Genomic DNA, 20,368 nt, shown 5'->3' with positions numbered 1-20,368 from the left:
CAAGTGACAGTCTACTATGTGTACAGATTACTGAAACCTTTCTGGCCCTGTTGGACCTAACATCACTCAAAATAAGTAGAAAAGTGGTTTCACTACAACTAGAAAACTTAAAGACAAAGGAAACCTTAGCAAAGTTCAATAAAACTCTCTTAAATAAGTCTTTAAGTAGAATTTTCTCAGTTGATAATGTAAGATTGTGAAATGCAACCTTTGGAAAAAGCCATCTTTAGACCATAATTAAAAGGATTTAAGACAGCCCATTCCACTCACTGAAAGATGAAAATTAATTTAAGACCAGGACTGCAACAGATTCAGCTGTCATTACCACCTCCTAATGGCCATAAATGATTTTTAAAACCTTAAAGAGGAAAACATCCAATATTTGTTTGTCATTTCTTAGAGGGTTGGTGGTGGATTACATGGTGCATACTTGTAAACAGCAACAATGTAATTTGTACATGATACAATATCTATAAAGGAGTATACAGTGTTACAAAAACAGGAATGTAATACTCTTATCAATAAATAAATATGCATACTATTTACCTTGTAAAAGAAGCAATATCTACAAATTTATGAAACACACAGATATAAATAGAAATTTCTTTTCTTGATTTATGATATGTCGATAGAATATATATATATATATATATACATACAACACACACAAATACAAATATACTGTTATCAAGTATTTAAAATAAATGTACACAAGCAGATAATAAATAATACTGTAAAATATTGGATTCACTATTATCACAGTTTTTTCAAGACAAAAAGTACATACAATTTATGAATACAAATGTGAATGAAATATTACAATAGGCAATGACAGGTACTAAACGTTTATGCCTCATCTTTACACTGCTGCCTACACTTAATTTATATCATCATTTTGTTTCTTCACTTAAAGTCAATATAAAGTCAAATAAGAAAAACAATATGTTGACACATTTTTGAGCTGCTGCCAATTCTTGGAAACATGTTTTTGATTGTGATTAGTTTGTATTTTGATAAAATATTATAAATAAGAGTACAGTGAATGGCACATTATACATCTGCCCCATTCTTAATAGTCCTCCTTGTAGTCACTATAAGGATATGCTTCATTTTCGAGATTACTGACTGATGGGTCTAAATGACCTTGATCTTTGATCAAGGTATGCAGTCTGCAAACAAAAGTTATTATGCAAAAAACTAATTTTGCTCATTCTGTCAGTGACCTTGATCTTTGACCTTTTGAACCAAAAATCAATAAACCCCTTTTTTTACTCAACATGAAGTCATCCACAAACTTGGAGAAGGTTTGAATAATTTAACTATGTCTAAACAAGTGATTTTTCTTTTCTTAGTAACACTTCTTGATCCCTAAACGGGTACTTACCCCAAGTGCAAGCCATCCACAACTGTAAATGGTGGTGAAATCGAGTTACTTTGTGGAAAGGATCTGTCTTTGGACCCAAAACTGAGTTCTTCCTTACCTCAAGTGCAACATATCTACATAGTTTGGTAACTGCACAATGTAGAGAGTTAATGTGTGGACACCATTTTACTTCCTTCATTCACAGTGACCTTGACATTTAACCTTCTGATCCCAAAATAAATAGATTTCTTCCTCAGCCCAAGTTCAAACCATCCACAAAGTTTAGTTATTGTAGATGGTGGAAACTCAAATTATCATTGCAAATATGAAATTGGTAACAAACAGATAGATGGATAACATAACCAAGTTTAATGGTCAGCAGACTAAAACAATTTGTTTGTTTTCAGATTTCATAGTTTTGAAAATATGGTATATAATGGTAAAGAAAATAGTTTTACATAATTGTCAATAAAATTCAAGGAATTCCTGTTATTTTTCCCCCACTTTTGTACTTATAGACGTGCAAAGCATTATGTACCAAAAGAAACATAAACTGATGTTTAAATCTGTTTATAAATTTCATCTGACACCCACTTTGGATAAACAAAATAAATGTATATACTATTTTTGCCATCCACTTATAGGCTTTGAAACAATCAGGACTTACTTATCCATGCATTCTCATTTCTTCACTTTTGGAAACTGACTTTAAAAATGGGTAAAATGACAATATTTAACAACAGTCAATTTTGTTTTTTAAAATAGTATACAATCTTAAAATCTTTCACTTGTAAATGAAACTTTGAAAGTTCACTTGTTTCCAAGTCACTTTCTTAAAGATTTAACCCTGAATAACAAAGAACTCTTTTAAAAAGATTGATTTTCATACAATTCTCTATTGTACACAAACAAATTCCATATTTAATCACTTATAAGTCAAGCTCAACTGCAAACCGCAAAGACCCAGATCTGCCATCACATAATGAACCAGCAGATTTATTTCTATGCAATTTGTTAGAAGTAATCAGTAGAACAAACAACACTGACCCTGATATGCAATCACATTATGCAATTGCAAATTAGGATCTTTGTTCTTTGCAGTTTCACTCAACTTATAAGCAAGTATATATGGTATATATGGATATACTTTAAATAAGCAGAGACAGAAGAAAACTTCTAAAAAACCTCTACTTTGAAGTATGAACATACAGCTGAAAAATCTACAGGAAATAACAATAATGACGAAAAATTTCATACAACTCTAAATGCCTTTTATTAAAGATGTATGCACTACATTACACTATCTAATGGCAAGGTAGATATTTATTTTGATCAAATAAACCTGAAGGAATGTTTACAGCACAAAAAAATTTCCTCTATCCTTTTGTTGAGGTTACAGAAGTGTACCTTGTGTGGATTGTTCCTGGCATCATGCAGTCACTTAATACTTTGTATACATGTCAGCACTATCTACATGCTAATGGCCAGGAGAACCAGAACAATTAGCATATTAATTGAAAAGTAACACAGACTATCCTGATAAGAATTAATTACCTTTCCTATCAGTCCATTTTCACAACAGAATTCTGGAAGCTAGAGTTACATGTTCTGAAGATCGTCACTGCGAACTTGTCTAACCCTGTCTTTATAAGGAGAGAAAAAAAACCTAAACCCTGATGCAAGGTTAATGTCCATTAACTTTCACAAACCGTCGCTCAAAATCTTCATCTGTCATGGCCATAGGCAGTGTATCATCATGACCACAGGGAAGTCTGGTGGGTGGGGTTACAGGTCGCCTTCTTGGACTAGCACTTCGACTGCGACTTTGGCTCCGGGACCTCTCAGAACTTCTTGAAGTAGGTCTTTCTACAATACGCACTTTTTTCTTTTTTGGAGTTGATACTTTCATATTGTGTAAGTTTTTCTCAAGTTCATGTACCTGTAAGATAATTCAGATAAATTATTATAAACCAAGCTGAGACAAAATTAGGCAAACAGAAAATTATCTTTTATAATTAATCACTGACAAAGTGTAAATATTTTTCAAAAACTGGCAAAATGACAAATAATGACTACTGGTAGATCCTTTAGAAACAGCAAGAACATCCTCCATTTTGACCATGGATAAACACAGTACAGTACAAGGTGTAAAACTCGTAACCAATGGTATCTAAAGTTTCCCCACAATAGCAAGGTGGAATTTCAAGCAGAAAACTTGATAGAAAGCATAGTTAATTATAAATTAAAATTAATTTAAAAAAATATTATTATCATTATTCCAAGCTTAGTTAATATATGTGCTAAATCATCACGTGTCAGTGATTGCTAAAAAGGTCACTGATGTGCTTTTCATCAAATCCTAAAATACCTAGAATACAAAGAAAACAGCCTATCAAATACCAGATCTACTCATAAAGGAGGTTGTATATGCATTTGGAACACTTCAGGGCTTTCTGCAGTAGACAAATCCTAAAATACCTAGAATACAAAGAAAACCTCAGCCTATCAAATACCAGATCTGCTCATAAAGCAGGTTGTATATGCATTTGGAACACTTCAGGGCCTTCTGCAGTAGACAAATCCTAAAATACCTAGAATACAAAGAAAACCTCAGCCTATCAAATACCAGATCTGCTCATAAAGCAGGTTGTATATGCATTTGAACACTTCAGGGCTTTCTGCAGTAGACAAATCCTAAAATACCTAAAATACAAAGAAAACCCCAGCCTATCAAATACCAGATCAGCTCATAAAGCAGGTTGTATATGCATTTGGAACACTTCAGGGCTTTCTGCAGTAGACAAATCCTAAAATACCTAAAATACAAAGAAAACCCCAGCCTATCAAATACCAGATCAGCTAATAAAGCAGGTTGTATATGCATTTGGAACACTTCAGGGCTTTCTGCAGAAGACAAATTCTACAATGGATTTGATCATACAGATACATATAATTTTAATAGAAATGTGGCTACCTGAACACCATTTTTTGATGTATTTGTCAAGACACATTTAGACACAACACTGAGTAGAAAGCTGGAACTTGGTCTTTTAACGCTTTCTCTTCTGTACCCTTCCAAAAAAGGGAATGAAACTCTTTGTTTAAGTGCACCAGATTTAAATGGTAGAAGCAAATGGGTGACCTTTCAAGATGAGAGTCATATTGGAACCTAAGCTATCTCTTATGATAGAAAGGATCATTGACTGTTATGCTGGACCAAGCCTGGGAAAGAGTTTTAGTCTGGCACCAATGGGGAAATTTTGTAGGCCAGGAAGGGGTATAAACCTTATAGCCAGGATGAGCTAAAAGGTAGCAACTTAGAGGGGAGACAGACCATTCTCTACGTTGTCTAGCAAAGGCTTGCACCTTGCGAAACCTTTGCAAGAGAGCTTTATCATAACCAAGTCAGGAAGGAACAAGAGAGACTGCCCAAGCAAGTTTCTCCAAACTTGAAATAATTTTAGAATCACCAGAAGCTGAAGGTTTGGGACACAGATTGCTGGGCAAGAAACAGTAAACCTCACTTACCATTTTACAGAATGCCTCTTAAACAGAAGGGTGACAAGGGGCAGAGGATGTGAAGGAAGGGGGTACCACAACAGCCTGCTCTGGGCCAAACTTGTTAGCTTCAATAAGGATAGAAATGACATCTTCCACCTGCACTTTCTCCTAGGAGACAAGACTATGTACCCCAATGTCTCTCTGGTTCAGGGAGACTTGTGGGGAAGAGAAACTTAAAGTAGTAATGTCAGATAACACTGTACTTGTGATAACATATTCAGTTTGCATGAAATGGTTTAGAAGTAAATATTTAAATCTGATTGTAGGTTTTATTGTTTCCTCATTGATTATTCTAAAGCTTTCAATTGTGTACAGTATTATGAGCAATGGTCTTCTCCTGTACATAAAATTACTGATGGAAATATTTCAAAAGTTGAAAATAATATGTATTAATGTTTACAAAGCTGTGCATTAGCACCAAATGGAATAAACAGATATTTTAATTACAATGTGCAAAGCTGTGTATTAACACCAAATGGAAAAACCAGATATTTTAATTACAATGTGGGAACAAAACAAGGATGTGTTGTAAGCACAATTCTCTTTCTTTTTTATTGATGACTTAGTTCTAAGGTTATGAATTAAGTGTAACTGGGGTATTTTCATCATAGAGAATATCCAAGATCATTGTTTTATTGTATGCAGATAATGTGGCTAATTGGGATGAAAATGTACGGTTACTACAACAACAAGTTAATGCTCTAGATGGATTTTGTATGAAACTGGAATGGAAGTGAATGTAGCAAAAACAAAAATAATTGTCCATTTTGAAATTATGACTTTCTGAGAAATTATGAGCCTTGTGTTTTATCAGCTAAGCTACTGACATGGTTTAATTTAAAATATGTATGGTGCTGCTTTTCATTGTAATGTTGATCAGCATTAAAGCTAAATATATGTTGACATCTTAAGCTTTGAAATCAATATCTAGAATTTTGGTGTTTTAATATATATTTGTAAGATTAGATATAAAGGATATATTTAAAATGGTTGACATTATGATGAAATATGGAGGTATAATATTCACCAGAAATAGCAGCACTTCAGTAAAGATTTTGCAAAAGATACCTTAAGGTACTTGTAATACAAATAATTATTTCATTCTCAGTGAATGTAAACAATGTATCATGGGCTAGAAGCCTAAAATAATAAACTCTGTATATTCTGTCCTATTATATGCTGAGACCTTGTATCACTAAGATCTGATTCTGATAATTGATGAACACAACAGTATTGGAGGAAAAAGTCATGAATTTTCAAATAAATGAAGCTTAAAACCTGCACTGCGAATGCAGCTTTGATATTAGAGACCTAAATAACAAGCACAACATAACACAACGTCACAATATTCTAACATATATGATGTACTGTGTTAAAAATTTCACGAGGAATATATAAATTCGAGATATTCTTGTTTTGTAAAATCAGTCTGCATTGACAGGAAGAAAACAACAGCATTCAGTGTATTAAAACTTGAAGAACAATCTCCCAGCCTACCTGATATGACAAGTTCTATCGACAATCACAACTGAGGTTTTCCAAACAGCCGTACATGTAGAGAAGAGTTGGTTAAATACCATACTGCATAGATTGCGATTATGCACTGTATATATATATATATATATATATATATATATATATATATATATATATATATATATATATATATATATATATATATTGTTATAGTTCTATGGTCATAAACTTAAGTAACAGAAAAGAACCAAAACCAACAAGTTTTGTAAAACTTTCCAAACAATTCAATTATTAAAGTGATAAGTGAAAAATGTGAAAGGAACTTACAGTATAATGTAGTGAATCCAAATTAGTCCTTATAAAGGTATATTAAAGTCTTAAATGAATAAAAAAAGTCCCTTATAATTTTCAATTTCCAAGAATCGTGATGTCATCAAGATGGTGTTGTCCAGAATTCTTTCGAATATTTTAAAACAGTTCTGGAATAATATTAGAGTCCAAATAATGAGCACTGTCTATCATCATCGAACAGTCCAAATAAATGTTTTTCCTATCAAAAATTATCTAAGTACAACATAAAATGTCTGCAAACTTATATCAGGAACATAAAAAGTGTAAATGACTCCAGGAAATTGGAATGAAATTGAATTCTTAATCTTCTCCTTATATACAGTGAATATTGCGACTGTACTTTGCAATAGACCCCCTGTGACAGCATACACTATTGATTTTTATGAACTAAGCATATTCATGTGACCTCGTGCAACCAATGGAAAACCACAGAATTGTTCTAAAATTGTTCATATCCCATCTCTCACTCAAAAAACTATGCCATAGGCGCTATTTTAAATCTTATTATTAAGATAATTATTACTATCTGCCAACACGTTATTGTTATTGTTGGGGGGGTTTAATGCCATTTTTTAGCACACGATAAGATATACATGGAGGCAAAGTATTAATGGTGGAGGAAGAACTCAGGAAAACCCCAGAAAGAACCACCAACCCACGAGAAACTACTGGCAAGCTTTCTCACATACCCACATAGGCTGAATCCGAGACTTGAACCCACGCAGACAGAGGTGAAATGGCAGTGATCTATAACAGAGAGCACTTTAGACCACTCGGCCAATCAGGGCCCCTCAACACATACATAAATATCTTTTTATAAATCCTACACAATTTGCTTTCTTAACAGAGCCAGGTCACATACAATTTACAACAAAAGATATTCTATACAGTTTACACCCATGAATAAAAATTACGAAAATGAAATAAAAATCATGTACCAGGAGTTACAGAAAATACACACACACATGTGCACACACACATGCACACTCACATAAGTGAAAAAAACTTGTTTTATATATATCCTGTAATGCCACATGTTTATTATACAGTGAAATCTGTATATAAAGACCACCCAGGGGACCCTCTAAACATGGTCTTACTACTGAAAAGAGGTCAGTACAAATGCTCTTACTTGCCAATTACATTTCCGAACTTAATTACCTGAAATGGGAAATTCCCAACAGTTGCTGCAGCTCATGCATGAAATAAAAGAAGCAATTTGATTGGATTGCAGTGAGATACCCTTGACTAAATCACACCAACTGGACCAACAAAACACTCAGAGCTTTATCGACGTGATGGCAATTTGACATGGATCAAAAAGATCAGTTTGATATATTTAGCTATTCTGCTGCAATACAGCTGAATTTATTGTATGATGCATTAGTTATTCAACATAATGAACAAAATATGGATGTACGAACATGCTGCTTTTGGGTCATGGGCAGCTGATGTGCAACAGGTATTGTCAACATGTGAGGTGGATATTTTGAATAGTAATTTTTTTTATTTCAATATCATTCATTTGCAGAAGAAAAAAAAGAACTTGTGAAATTCTGTTTATGCACAAAGACATTATTTGATCACTGTTTGCTACTGACAACCAAGAATTACATCATTACATGCACTTACAGCAGTAAAAACAATGATATGGGGAAAGTTTCTTGCTTGCATTTTTTTCTGGATGATATGGGGGAAAATGCTTAATTGTCCTTATTTCCAGATGTTTGGGGAAAGTTGCTTGATTGTCTTTTCCAGATAGTATGAGGGAAGCTTCTCGATTGCCTTTTCTTTCAGATGGTATGGGGGATGTTGCTTGACTGCCCTTATTTTCAGATAATGTGGGGGAAGTTGCTTGATTGCCTTTTTCCAGATGATATGGGAAAATATGCATGATTGCCCTTATTTCCAGATGTGTGGGGAAAGTTTCTTGATTGCCTTTTTCCAGATAGTATGAGGGAAGCTACTTGATTGCCCTTATTTCCAGATTGTGTGGGGGAAGTTGCTTGATTGCCTTTTAAAAAAAACCAGAATGAGACCTACATAAAAAGCTGATTGAAAGAAAATATTTCACATACAACATTACTGAATTTGTTACAGTTACAGTCTTGTCTTATACTCCATGTTCTCAGCAGTATTTGTTTTTAAAATATGGATATTGTTGAGCTGCATTTATGTGAAAATTAGGAAAGATAATTAATAGTCCAACATTTGATTGATCTTGCCTAAAATCTATGTATGTTTTGTATAGTGGCCATCTTTTCAATCCCACATATAAATTATCTTTTTGCTAGTTCATCCAATACTGCACCTTGTAATTTCACCCAACAAGTCAGAGTAGAATTCAACAAAATAGTTACTTCCTCATCACACACAAAATGAAAATTCAAAACACACCTACAGTATTGTGAATTAAATCCAAAATAATTCTAAATGTCTGATCACATGTCCAAAGTAAAAAATATTTCAAATAAATTCAAATAGTCTTGAATTTGCTTATGTACCACAATGATGTATTCCAAATTGTCTTTGAAGGAATTCACAAAAATCCCAAAATAATGTTAATCCAGTCAACATGCTCTTTAGTAATTCCAATGAATGATTTAAATAATTCCTCTAGAATTAAATTTGAACACAACTACAAACTCTTATCATAGATTACCAAAGACTGAGATGAAACAGAAACGACTCATTATTTAAAAAGTTCTAAATATACTTTCTTCACATGACCTAAGACACATAGAATATCTTAGGGAAACACACAAATCATGAATTAAAATTCAAGTGAACATCTTGTTTAGTTCATGACAAAATCAGGAAGGTGCTACCCACAGTCATGGACAAAAAATGGCTCATTATTTAAAAAGTCATATATATACTATTTTCACATGACCTAAGACACACAGAATATCCTAGTGAAACACCCAAATCATGAATTTAAATTCAAGTGAACATCTTGTTTAGTTCATGACAAAATCAGGAAGGTGCTACCCACAGTCATGGACAAAAATTAAGCATACAATATTGATATAAATAACAGCAGGTCCTTCCCCATTTACTTAGGACAAGAGTGGAAAGCCCTAGGAATGAGCTACCTTCCTGCAGTGCATATCTCTTCATTCGTACAGCATGCATAATGACATTCCAACGAGAGAAAAAAAAACAATTTAGTAGTGCCTGCTATAACATATTAACAAAACCAAAATAGCAACTCTGTAGTGCATGCTACAATGTATCAACAAAAATCAATACAACGACTTGGTAGTGCATGCTACAATTTATCAACAAAACTCAATAAAACAACTTGGTAGTGCATGCTACAATTTATCAACAAAAATCAATACAACAACTTGGTAGTGCATGCTACAATGTATCAACAAAAATCAATACAACAACTTGGTAGTGCATGCTACAATGTATCAACAAAAATCAATACAACGACTTGGTAGTGCATGCTACAATGTTCAACTAAATATCACAGCAAGTAGTGCATGCTACAATGTATCAAAAAAGAGAGGTTTTCTTTATTGCATATGGTACTTAAGAAATGCTAAACATATGTATATCAGAGTATATATTAATACCTACCTTATGATTATTGACACTGGCCATCCTGATCTCATCCTGTAAAGCTTTCATTGTTTTCTGAAGTCTGAAAACAGAAGAAGAAAAAATGTCACAGTATCACAACTATACCAGCACTTAAACAAGTTCTCATTAGGTTTTCATTTACATGTTTACAAGTATACTAACCATATTCTTAAAAATGTTCTTAAATGTAAATTAATAATTGGTCACTGCAAAACAGAAGTTGTTGTTGTTGTGGGGTTTAACGCCATTTTTCAGTACACAATAGGCTATGTATGGCGGCCAGTATTAATGGTGGAGGAAGAACCCATGAAAACCCTGAGAAGAACCACTGACACACGAGAAGCTACTGGCAAGCTTTCTCACATACCCACATTGGCCAAATCCTAGACTCGAACCCACACAGATAGAGGTGAGATGGCAGTGATCCATAATGGAGAGCGCTTTAGACCACTCGGCCACTCGGGGCCCCCAAAACAAAAGTCAGACTAAATGTATTCAGAATACAGATTGCTTGGAGGGCTTAGGTAATACTACTTTAAACAAGATCAAAGTGATCAGAACATAACTTGCAAGCTATTGATGACTATGTTGCTTTATTATGATCGTAAAAAAAATACAAATATCACTCTAAATACAATCATCTTAGCTATAAACATTTCTAGTCCTTTCTTCTCTCTATCACTTACCAGGACATTGATTTTCATATAACATCTTTACAAAAATTTAAGCAACAACCTTTAATGTCCATTTTTTACTGAAATGATTCTGTATTGCTATTAGTGCTGCACATAAACTGTCAAACTATATCAAGGGAGGTTAACACTAACAATTTCCTCTCTGGGTTATAATTGGAGTTATGTCCCTTTATATTTCTTTTTTTTGGTCAAATGGACAGAAGAGCTAAAATAAGTGCTACACTATTATAAACACAAACAATTCTTGGTAGCAGACAGTAGACACTATTCCATGGGTTTTAAGGGATGAAATTCCTCTAAACCCAAAAATCATAAGGTACAAAATATGCACTAATAGTATCTATATTCTCTGACAAAATCTACTGCTCGCTAATGTCAAAATAAATTCACTGTGTACAATGATCATTAAAGGTTTGTTAATAAAGAATAATATATTTACTTGAATTCTAATTTTTCATTTTGCCTGTGAAGAAATAATAGCTTGCTTTTTATGTCAAATTCTCAAAAAGAGACATTCAAAAAAATGTATTGCACACTGATACCATATTGTTGTGAACAAACAAATATTGGTCATGATTGCTCTTGGAATTGGGATTTAAACATCAGTATACATTTTCTTAAGCAATATAGATGCCAGGAAGCACACAAACTTACTTGTGATATCTTTCTTCTATTCTCAATTTTTCTTTATCCTGCAAAAGTTTTGGAAAATGATATACATAAGCAGTAGAAGACAAATAATGGATTTAACGTCATGCATTGCAAGTTCTTGGGATGAATGACATACGATGTGAATACCTGAGACAATTAAAACATGGCACTGCTGAAACAAAAGTTAACTTTCTTAAAGAAAACATTTTCAATGTTGGCTAGGTTCATCTGATTAAATATGGGAACTTTTGTACAACAATGATAATGCAACTTCTAAAAGCTAAATTGGTTACTTTGAAATGAGGTTAAGGAATGACAATGATTACAGTAAGAAGGATGGCTAACAGAAAATAAGCCTGATTTGTTTATACCCTCAAATCCTCTATTTCATCAATAATTTGCTGCTTTTCAGATTCATGAAGTTTGGCTTTCTCCTCCTCCTTTATCTTCCTTAGCTCCAGCTCATCTGTCAAATCTAGAAGGTGTTCCTGTAAGAACATATCATAAATGTTAAAATAATCCGAACTAAAAGATGCACATTGTACATCAGGCAGATTTCTTTTAAACAATCCAAGCTAAATAATGCATATTGTACATCAAAAATTTTAATACAATCCAAGCTAAATAATGCATACTGAACATCAAGCAGAAATTTTAATGTTGTTGTTGTAGGGTTTAACGCCATTTTTCAGCACACGATAGGCTATACATGGCAGCCAGTATTAATGGTGGAGGAAGAACCCAGAAAAAACCTGGAAAGAACCACCGACCCACAAGAAGCTACTGGCAAGCTTTTTCACATACCCACATTAGCCAAATCTGAGACTCGAACCCACACAGACAGAGGTGAGATGGCAGTGATCCGTAACGGAGAGCACTTTACACCACTCGGTCACTCAGGGCCCAGAAATTTTAATATAATCCAAGCTAAATAATGCATACTGTACATCAAGCAGATTTGTTATACACAATCCAAGCTAAATAATGCATATTGTACATCAGGCAGGTATGTTAACACAATTCAAGCTAAATAATGCATACTGTACATCAAGCAGATTTGTTATACACAATTAAGGCTAAATAATGCATGCTGTACATCAAGCAGAAATTTTAATATAATCCAAGCTAAATAATGCATACTGTACATCAAGCAGATTTGTTATACACAATCCAAGCTAAATAATGCATGCTGTACATCAAGCAGAAATTTTAATACAATCCAAGCTAAATAATGCATACTGTACATCAGGCAGGTATGTTAACACAATTCCAAGCTAAATAATGCATATTGTACATCAGGCATGTATGTTAACACAATGTAATCAAAATATGCATGCTGTATGTCAATTGATGCAACCCAACATGGAAAAATAACATGTTTAGCATGGAAACTGATTCTGCTGGATAATGAGTTCTACTCTATTGACTAAAATTTGAAGAAAAAAACCTAATTACATTTCAACTGCCTGACAACACTTTTTATCTGGAGTTTCTGAATTTAGAAATTAATTAGATTTTTAAGAAGCCAAAAATCATAATTTACATATTATGGCCATCGTTTACTTTTTGTTGACCAAAAACTATAGAAAAAATCATAGGAATGTCTGGGTTATTTCTAATATAAAATAGTCTTGAAAAAGTTCACACTTCAGCATATACTATGCTCTCTTTTCACCAATGCAAGAAACATGTTAAAAATTTGCCCACCCTCATACCCTAAATATCTTGTGACTTCATCAAAACAACACATTCACATAAATCTTAAACAAGTTTTAAAACCATTAAATTATGAGAAATTGATTATTGTATTCATCTGCTGAAATATATTATATTTCAACATTACAAGTAAATCCTGCACACCTTGATAGGGATAAAGCTCATAAAGAGACCCAATAAACAGGAAGGAAGGACATCTAGCATGAGGGGAAGGCCAATTAGCAAGAGGGGAGGGACAATAAGTGGAAGGAAGTGCAATTAGCAAGAAGGGAAGGACAATAAGCAGGAGGGGTATCACACTTAGCAAGAAGGGTAGGATAATATGCAGGAGGGTAAGTCAATTATTAGGAGGGGAATGTCAGTAAGCAGGAGGGGAAGGACAATTAGCAGGAGATGAAGGACAATTAGCAAGAAGATAAGGAAAAAAGCAGCATATACAGACAGAAACATGAGTCATAATTCTCTTACCTGTAACACTTCTACAGCATTCATGTTTTCTATTTCTCTGTTGGAAAGTTCTAAAATGGAAAAATACAAAGTGATACAATAAACACATTCTTATTATTAATAATGTTAATTGCCTTATCTCCACTGTGAGCAAATTCAATTATGATCACCTTTTAGGTATAACGGCACCAATTGTACAAGCCCAGGTGGGCAGAGCTTAGGTGTAGAGAATATTGTATTCAGAAATAAACAACAACACTATCTGTGATTGGTGCATTATGTAAGAGATGTACTTTCTGTTAGGCTTTAAAAAAAAGCTGAGCCTCTTGGCAACATGTGAGAATATGTTAATTCATATCTAGATCATATTTTGTATTTTTATGATTTTTTAAAAATGTGGTACACATGGCTGAAAATATGTCTGTTGTGACTAGATAACTCTTACTCCTGTCTAGTTCCAGTAGAGTTATCTCTCTTAAATGCAATGGAGTACCTGGTTTTGTCCTTGTCAAATTGACAATCTAACATTGTTCTCTATGACAGTGTGTGACATGCATGCTGAGGTAGGAAAGAAAGTATATTTATTTCACAAAACATTAGCATTGAGGTCTATGGAAAAACAGTTGGTACTGTGATACCTTAATGCATGAGGTTTTGAGCGTGAATAACCTACTGCCTCAAAACATGTTGTTAAAAAAGTTAAGAAAAAGTTGGCATTTAGAACCACTTTTCAAAATTCAGAACTTCCATTAACCAGTTTCCCTTCATCCTGACTATGACTTGCAGCTAAAATATGGATCAAGGATAATTAGCATTTCAGTTATCATCTGGGGAACTTACACATATTTAGGTTCTATGATTATACTACGACAGCTTCATCAACTCATTAATCTGAAAGATGTAGCTCTGATTTGGAAATCTTAGGTCACACTCAGTAATTTTAAAGATTTATCATCTGTATTAGCAACCAATGTCATTTGCAACATACCCACAAATTAATCGTAGGGAAATTCAGATATTTACTGTTGATTTAGAAATGAGCATACATTTCTGTGACCTTGACCTTTGACGTCTAGTCACATGGTCAGTATAAAAAAAAAAAGAAATGGATGATCTCAGATAACAAGCAAATTATGTGTCAGAGACAGTTTTGACCTCATTTACTTTTAGGATTATCATACAACCACTTAATAAAACCTACTTTTTAGTGAGAAAGATTTCTTACGAGCAAATATGGTGAAACTATATTTCTTTGATAATACTTATCTGATGATAGTACACTAACATCCACTACCTTGCAAACAAATGCAGCCATCCAAGCTATATGTCAAGCAGGTCCTTTGTCATTTTTTAGTGACGGTCGTCTGCTTGCTGAGATGGAAGAGTGATCTCCCATTGGATTGAGTAACTGGTGCCTTATTCCTTCTAATGTCACTTACTACTGGGATCAAAGTGCATTGTTTTCCACACCAGGGATGTAACTGCAGGAAGGGCTTAGGACAGAGTGCCGGAAACATGCTCTACTCCAAGGTTTCTTTTTCAAATATATTATCCAGTCACAATAGGTTTGGAAATTAGGCAAAGACAGTGTCAGGATTTTATGTAAAGTAAGAATATCTCCTCTTGTAGGCCAAAGAAGCAGGAGTAGAGATAAATGGGTTTGGAGAGGGGATTAATCATCATAATTATTTACCTAACACTTAAATATCTGACTCTTTCTTCCTGCTCCTCTCTACTAGGGCTCTTCTGAAATCAAAATCTTCATTTATGTCCCCTCTGGTTGAATAAGCATTATTCTGTTTACTTTTTCTGAGCTTAATCTATTCCTTATATGTGTATGAGTAGTGTTCTTTAACAGTCTGCCATCTGAAGGGGCATATGCTTTGGAAACTTTTCTTATGGTTGTTCTGTAGAATTTTCCACAGTTCACAGGTACTGTCTCATGGATATCTCTGTTCCAAAAGAGCATGTGACCTGATGATTTTGGTGTGTCATGTACAAGTCAATGTCATAATTTCAACAGCAGACTTCTGATGTAAAAAGGTTATTTTCCCCAACACTTGGCAGATGGTACACACATACCTCCCTGCCTTAGTGTTTGTTGTAACCATTTGTACTATAATAGCCATGGCTTCTGAAACATTGCTTTAAACTCTTGTTTCCTCTTGGGTGGTTCATCTAACCCAACATCACTCATTGTTCTAGAATTATTGTCCACCATCTGGCAAGAAATTTCACTTCATTCTTCACTTTCTTCATTCTGCCATTTACTTTGCAAAATTATGCCACCACCGACTTGAAGTTGAAAAGAATCAGTAATTTTCCACTCAGCCATGCTTTACTATAATCTAACTTTCTGGAAATGAAGCAAAACTCATGTTTGCACAAATGAGATGAAAGGGCATCAAATGCAGAACCCCTTTAGTATACACATTTTTGTGTTATAAATAATCAGCAGGATTTCCAAGTATCCTTTTGTATCAACCTACATCTGAATTCTTTGGAATGGACATAATGTATTTTGATCCAAAAAGTGTCCTTAGTTTTTATATTTCTTCTTTACATTCTTATTTACTATGTTTATCTTACCAGTTAAATAAATATTCTGTGCTGCACTGAATACATTATGTGTGCAACTTTGAACTAATTTGCAGAAGTTCTCAGGTATCATTGCTTTCCACGTGCACAATTTCATAAAATGCTTGCATGATTTGCACACCCATGTGCCTTGAATAGGTTAGAGGTGGAGGGAGTTTTCCCAGACACACGGCTTTAGGCTTCCAATGTATGAAATATGGTGTAGGGTTAAAACAGGTCAATAAATGAATGTAGTATTGCGAACAAATTTTTCTCCTGCAAACCCAATGAAAGTAGAGTAACCAGCATCTTCATGAAGCTATAGGTCGAATTGAGCTCTTTTGAATGAAAGGTCTTTCAGACAGAAACCGGAGAACTGTCATGTGAGATTTCCATCATAAGACTTAAAGGATGTTGGTCTGGGAGCAGTTATGCCTAAATGTGTTGGTGGTGTATGCCAACTTTTGAAGTCAATATGATAAGAAATTTATCTGGCCTTGGATTAATATGATATAGGCTCAGTGGTAACCCAATGTATCTAGGATGGCAGGGTCTTAGTGGAAATACTTTCCCATTCATTCTTTCATCTGAAGAAGCAAGATCCCCCTTTCTCTTTAGTATGCCTCAGGTACTACATCAATTCCATAATAGGATCCAGAAAATACCACCAGGAATAAGGGTTAAAAGAAGACGGAGGTTTCAAGGCAAAAGACTGATTTTGCATGAATGGAGCCTGTTCTTTATAATGAAGCCTGGGACCATTATCCGAGAAACTGAATCATTGTGGCTGACCTGCAGATTTCTTTGGTTAACCATTAGGTTATGAATTTCAGTGATTCTGGCTTGTGGAACCAGAGTGATTGGGAAACAGATCTTATATGAAAGAGGAGTCTGCATCCTCTAGATGGTGGTTCAAAGGGTGCCTTGTTCAATCATGTCAAAACCCACAATAGGTTCTGTGCTGGCACCACTGGAAGAGAACTCTACATAGGCTTTCAAAGTAATGGACTATCTTGCAGCACTTGGAGAAAACTCTCCATTTCCCCATACAGGTTTTCTGAGAAATGGGCCATCCTACAGCACTTGGATAAAACTCTCCATTTCCCCATACAGGTTTTCTGAGAAATGGACCATCCTACAGCACTTGGAGAAAACTCTCCATTTCCCCATACAGGTTTTCTGAGAAATGGGCCATCCTACAGCACTTGGAGAAAACTCTCCATTTCCCCATACAGGTTTTCTGAGAAATGGGCCATCCTACAGCACTTGGAGAAAACTCTCCATTTCCCCAAAAAGGTTTTCTGAGAAATGGGCCATCCTACAGCACTTAGAGAAAACTCTCCATTTCCCCATACAGGTTTTCTGAGAAATGGGCCATCCTACAGCACTTGGAGAAAACTCTCCATTTCCCCATACAGGTTTTCTGAGAAATGGGCCATCCTACAGCACTTGGAGAAAACTCTCCATTTCCCCATACAGGTTTTCTGAGAAATGGGCCATCCTACAGCACTTGGAGAAAACTCTCCATTTCCCCATACAGGTTTTCTGAGAAATGGGCCATCCTACAGCACTTGGATAAAACTCTCCATTTCCCTATACAGGTTTTCTGAGAAATGGGCCATCCTACAGCACTTGGAGAAAACTCTCCATTTCCCCATACAGGTTTTCTGAGAAATGGGCCATCCTACAGCACTTGGAGAAAACATTCTATCTTCCCATACAGGCTTTCAAAGTAATGGGCCATCTTGCAGCACTTGGAGAAAACTCTTGATTTCCCCATACAGGCTTTCAATGTAATGCACTATCTTGCTTGGGCAATTCTTTTCACCACTTCTCCTTATAAATGTTTCTTTCTCAGAACTTGTGTGATATGAGCAAGGCATGAAGGTTCAACATTTCTGGCTTGGACTGGAACACCTTCATGTGTGGCTGTTTCAGCATGTCAGATGATGGCAAGATTAATTGGGAATCTCCACTGCTATATTTAGGAGGTCACTGACAAATGACTTTTCCCACTTGCAATCAGGATTAGTCTGCACTCAGATTCCTTTGCTTTCTGAATGAATTTGTGAATCAGACAGTTGGGAGAAGGTTTCTGCATTAAGACCATTCCAGTTCAGTGAAAGGGTGTCTATTGTCGACACTTTCAGGTTGATAGTGGTGTAAAGGATGGGAGATTGGTGTGTCAGTTCCACAAGGGTCGATCTCGAGCAGACACCACCAAGATGATCTTTAAGTAAATTCTTGTAGGAGACAGAGACAAACTCAATTCAAAGTGGTTTTCAACTCCATAATGAAGTACTCTGACAGAAAGAAAGTAGATTTGTCCTTGCTGAAAAAGACTCAAAGGTTAAGAAAGACAGAAATAATAGATTTCATGTCTCTGCAAAGAAGACTGCTAACCATGTGCTGCTTGGAGAATGGTATTCAACTTGATCGATGCCATGGAGATGAAAGTGAAATGAGACACCAGTCTGTCCATGATTCTTGTGGAGAACTGGGAACTGAGATTTAGATCCAATGAGTGCCCTCAACTGGTAAAGTGACTCTGAAAAAATGAATTCCAATAATTATTTCCAGCTGCATAATGTCCCTTTTTGCATAGGTCTTTTCACCCTTAAATAACATGATCAAGAAGAGTGCTCAGGAGGCCTCACGAGATAATCTGCAAGAACCTTGGGTCACATAAGGGCAGAGTCTCTCCAATTCCAAGGTTCAGTGTTCAAGTTTTCTCCCTCCCCTAATCCCCCAATTTTTATGTTGGAAAAGGGTGATGTGAGCATAGCATCAATTTCTGGAGAAAGGAGGATGGCATCACTAGCCCTGGCAAAATGAGCTTATGCTGAAGGGTAAAGAGTTTCCCTATCTGTTGAAAGCTATGGTAGTTTACTGGGCCTCTTCCTGACCTTTTTTTTTAGGGGCCATGCAACACAAGGCTGGAGGATAAAGGTAACACACTGAACATTGCCAGATTAAGTATAGAAAATTGAGCTTGCAAGTGTGCTTTTCCAAAATCAGATCTTTTGTGACAAAGAAACCATTTGCACTGGAAGCTATGACTGAGCTGGCAAAGTTGATAGTTGAAAAGAATGAATCAAACTGGAAGTAGGTCAATGAAGGGAAATGTTGATCTACAGATGTTGACTTTGTGCATCATCAGAGATAGGTATTGCGGGTTTAGGACTGGAAATCACTGCAGCCACTACTAGGTTATGACATAGCTGATGAAAGTGATGTGATGTGATGTGATTTTAATTTTTAATGTAGCTTTAACAATCTTTCAGTCATATCGCTACGATGTCTGCAATGTGGCAGTTTATAGTGTGTCTAGCACTGGGTCATCATGCCACAGACATGTCGCATGATGTCCCACCCAGTCACATTATCTTGACACCAGGCCGACCAGTCCTAATACTAACCTCTTAATGCTGAACGCCAAGTGAGGCAGCTAATAGTACCATTCTTGTAAGTCTTTGGTATGACTCGGCCGGGGATCGAACCCACGATCTCCTGCATTCAAGGTGGACACTCTAACCACTAGGCCACCGGAGTGGTTAGCTGATGGAAGAAATGCGGGTACATGTCCATCAGGCCTTCATTGTCTGGGTAGTGTATATTGTAGAAGTCCTGTTCACCAAATTTGATGCCAGTTGCATCCATAACAGGGCTGTGGCTGTAAGTGGCATGACTGAGTGCCAAACACAGGTTTCATCTTAGGTCTGTGTATGCCAAGAAGACATATCACTGTAACCAGTCTTGGTTAAAAAGACATAGGTTGAACTGTGCTGGTGCAGGAGTGGACAATGTTTGGCACCAAATGACATCTAGTGATGAGGTCAGGTACTGGCTATCAAGTGGTAGATCTCTGTGGCCTGTACCAGGGTCAGCATGCATTGATGTATTGTCCAAGGCTGGTCCCTGTGGGTCACCATGCTATGCT

At 35.4% G+C, this 20,368-nt stretch overlaps 1 protein-coding gene across 3 annotated transcripts in view; it reads right to left on the bottom strand.

Moving 5' to 3' along the window:
* Positions 1-2,789: 2,789 nt before the first annotated feature.
* LOC149804769 (centrosomal protein 128-like) overlaps positions 2,790-20,368 on the bottom strand; it is a 198,288-nt gene continuing 180,709 nt past the window's right edge. For all 3 annotated transcript variants that reach the window (XM_089944256.1, XM_089944273.1, XM_089944264.1), the window contains 5 exons: positions 13,873-13,922; positions 12,060-12,176; positions 11,692-11,729; positions 10,340-10,403; positions 2,790-3,302 (listed from right to left, as the gene is read on the bottom strand). In XM_089944256.1, coding sequence (XP_089800382.1) covers positions 3,048-3,302; positions 10,340-10,403; positions 11,692-11,729; positions 12,060-12,176; positions 13,873-13,922 — 524 coding nt within the window. In that variant the 3' untranslated portion in view covers positions 2,790-3,047. The remainder of the gene's footprint in view (positions 3,303-10,339; positions 10,404-11,691; positions 11,730-12,059; positions 12,177-13,872; positions 13,923-20,368) is intronic.

Source organism: Sinohyriopsis cumingii, chromosome 2 (assembly GCF_028554795.1).
Source record: "Sinohyriopsis cumingii isolate HCF-2022 chromosome 2, ASM2855479v2, whole genome shotgun sequence".
NCBI lineage: Eukaryota > Metazoa > Mollusca > Bivalvia > Unionida > Unionidae > Sinohyriopsis > Sinohyriopsis cumingii.
Note: the sequence above shows the minus strand (reverse complement) of the source record. Positions and strands in the feature narration are given on the sequence as shown.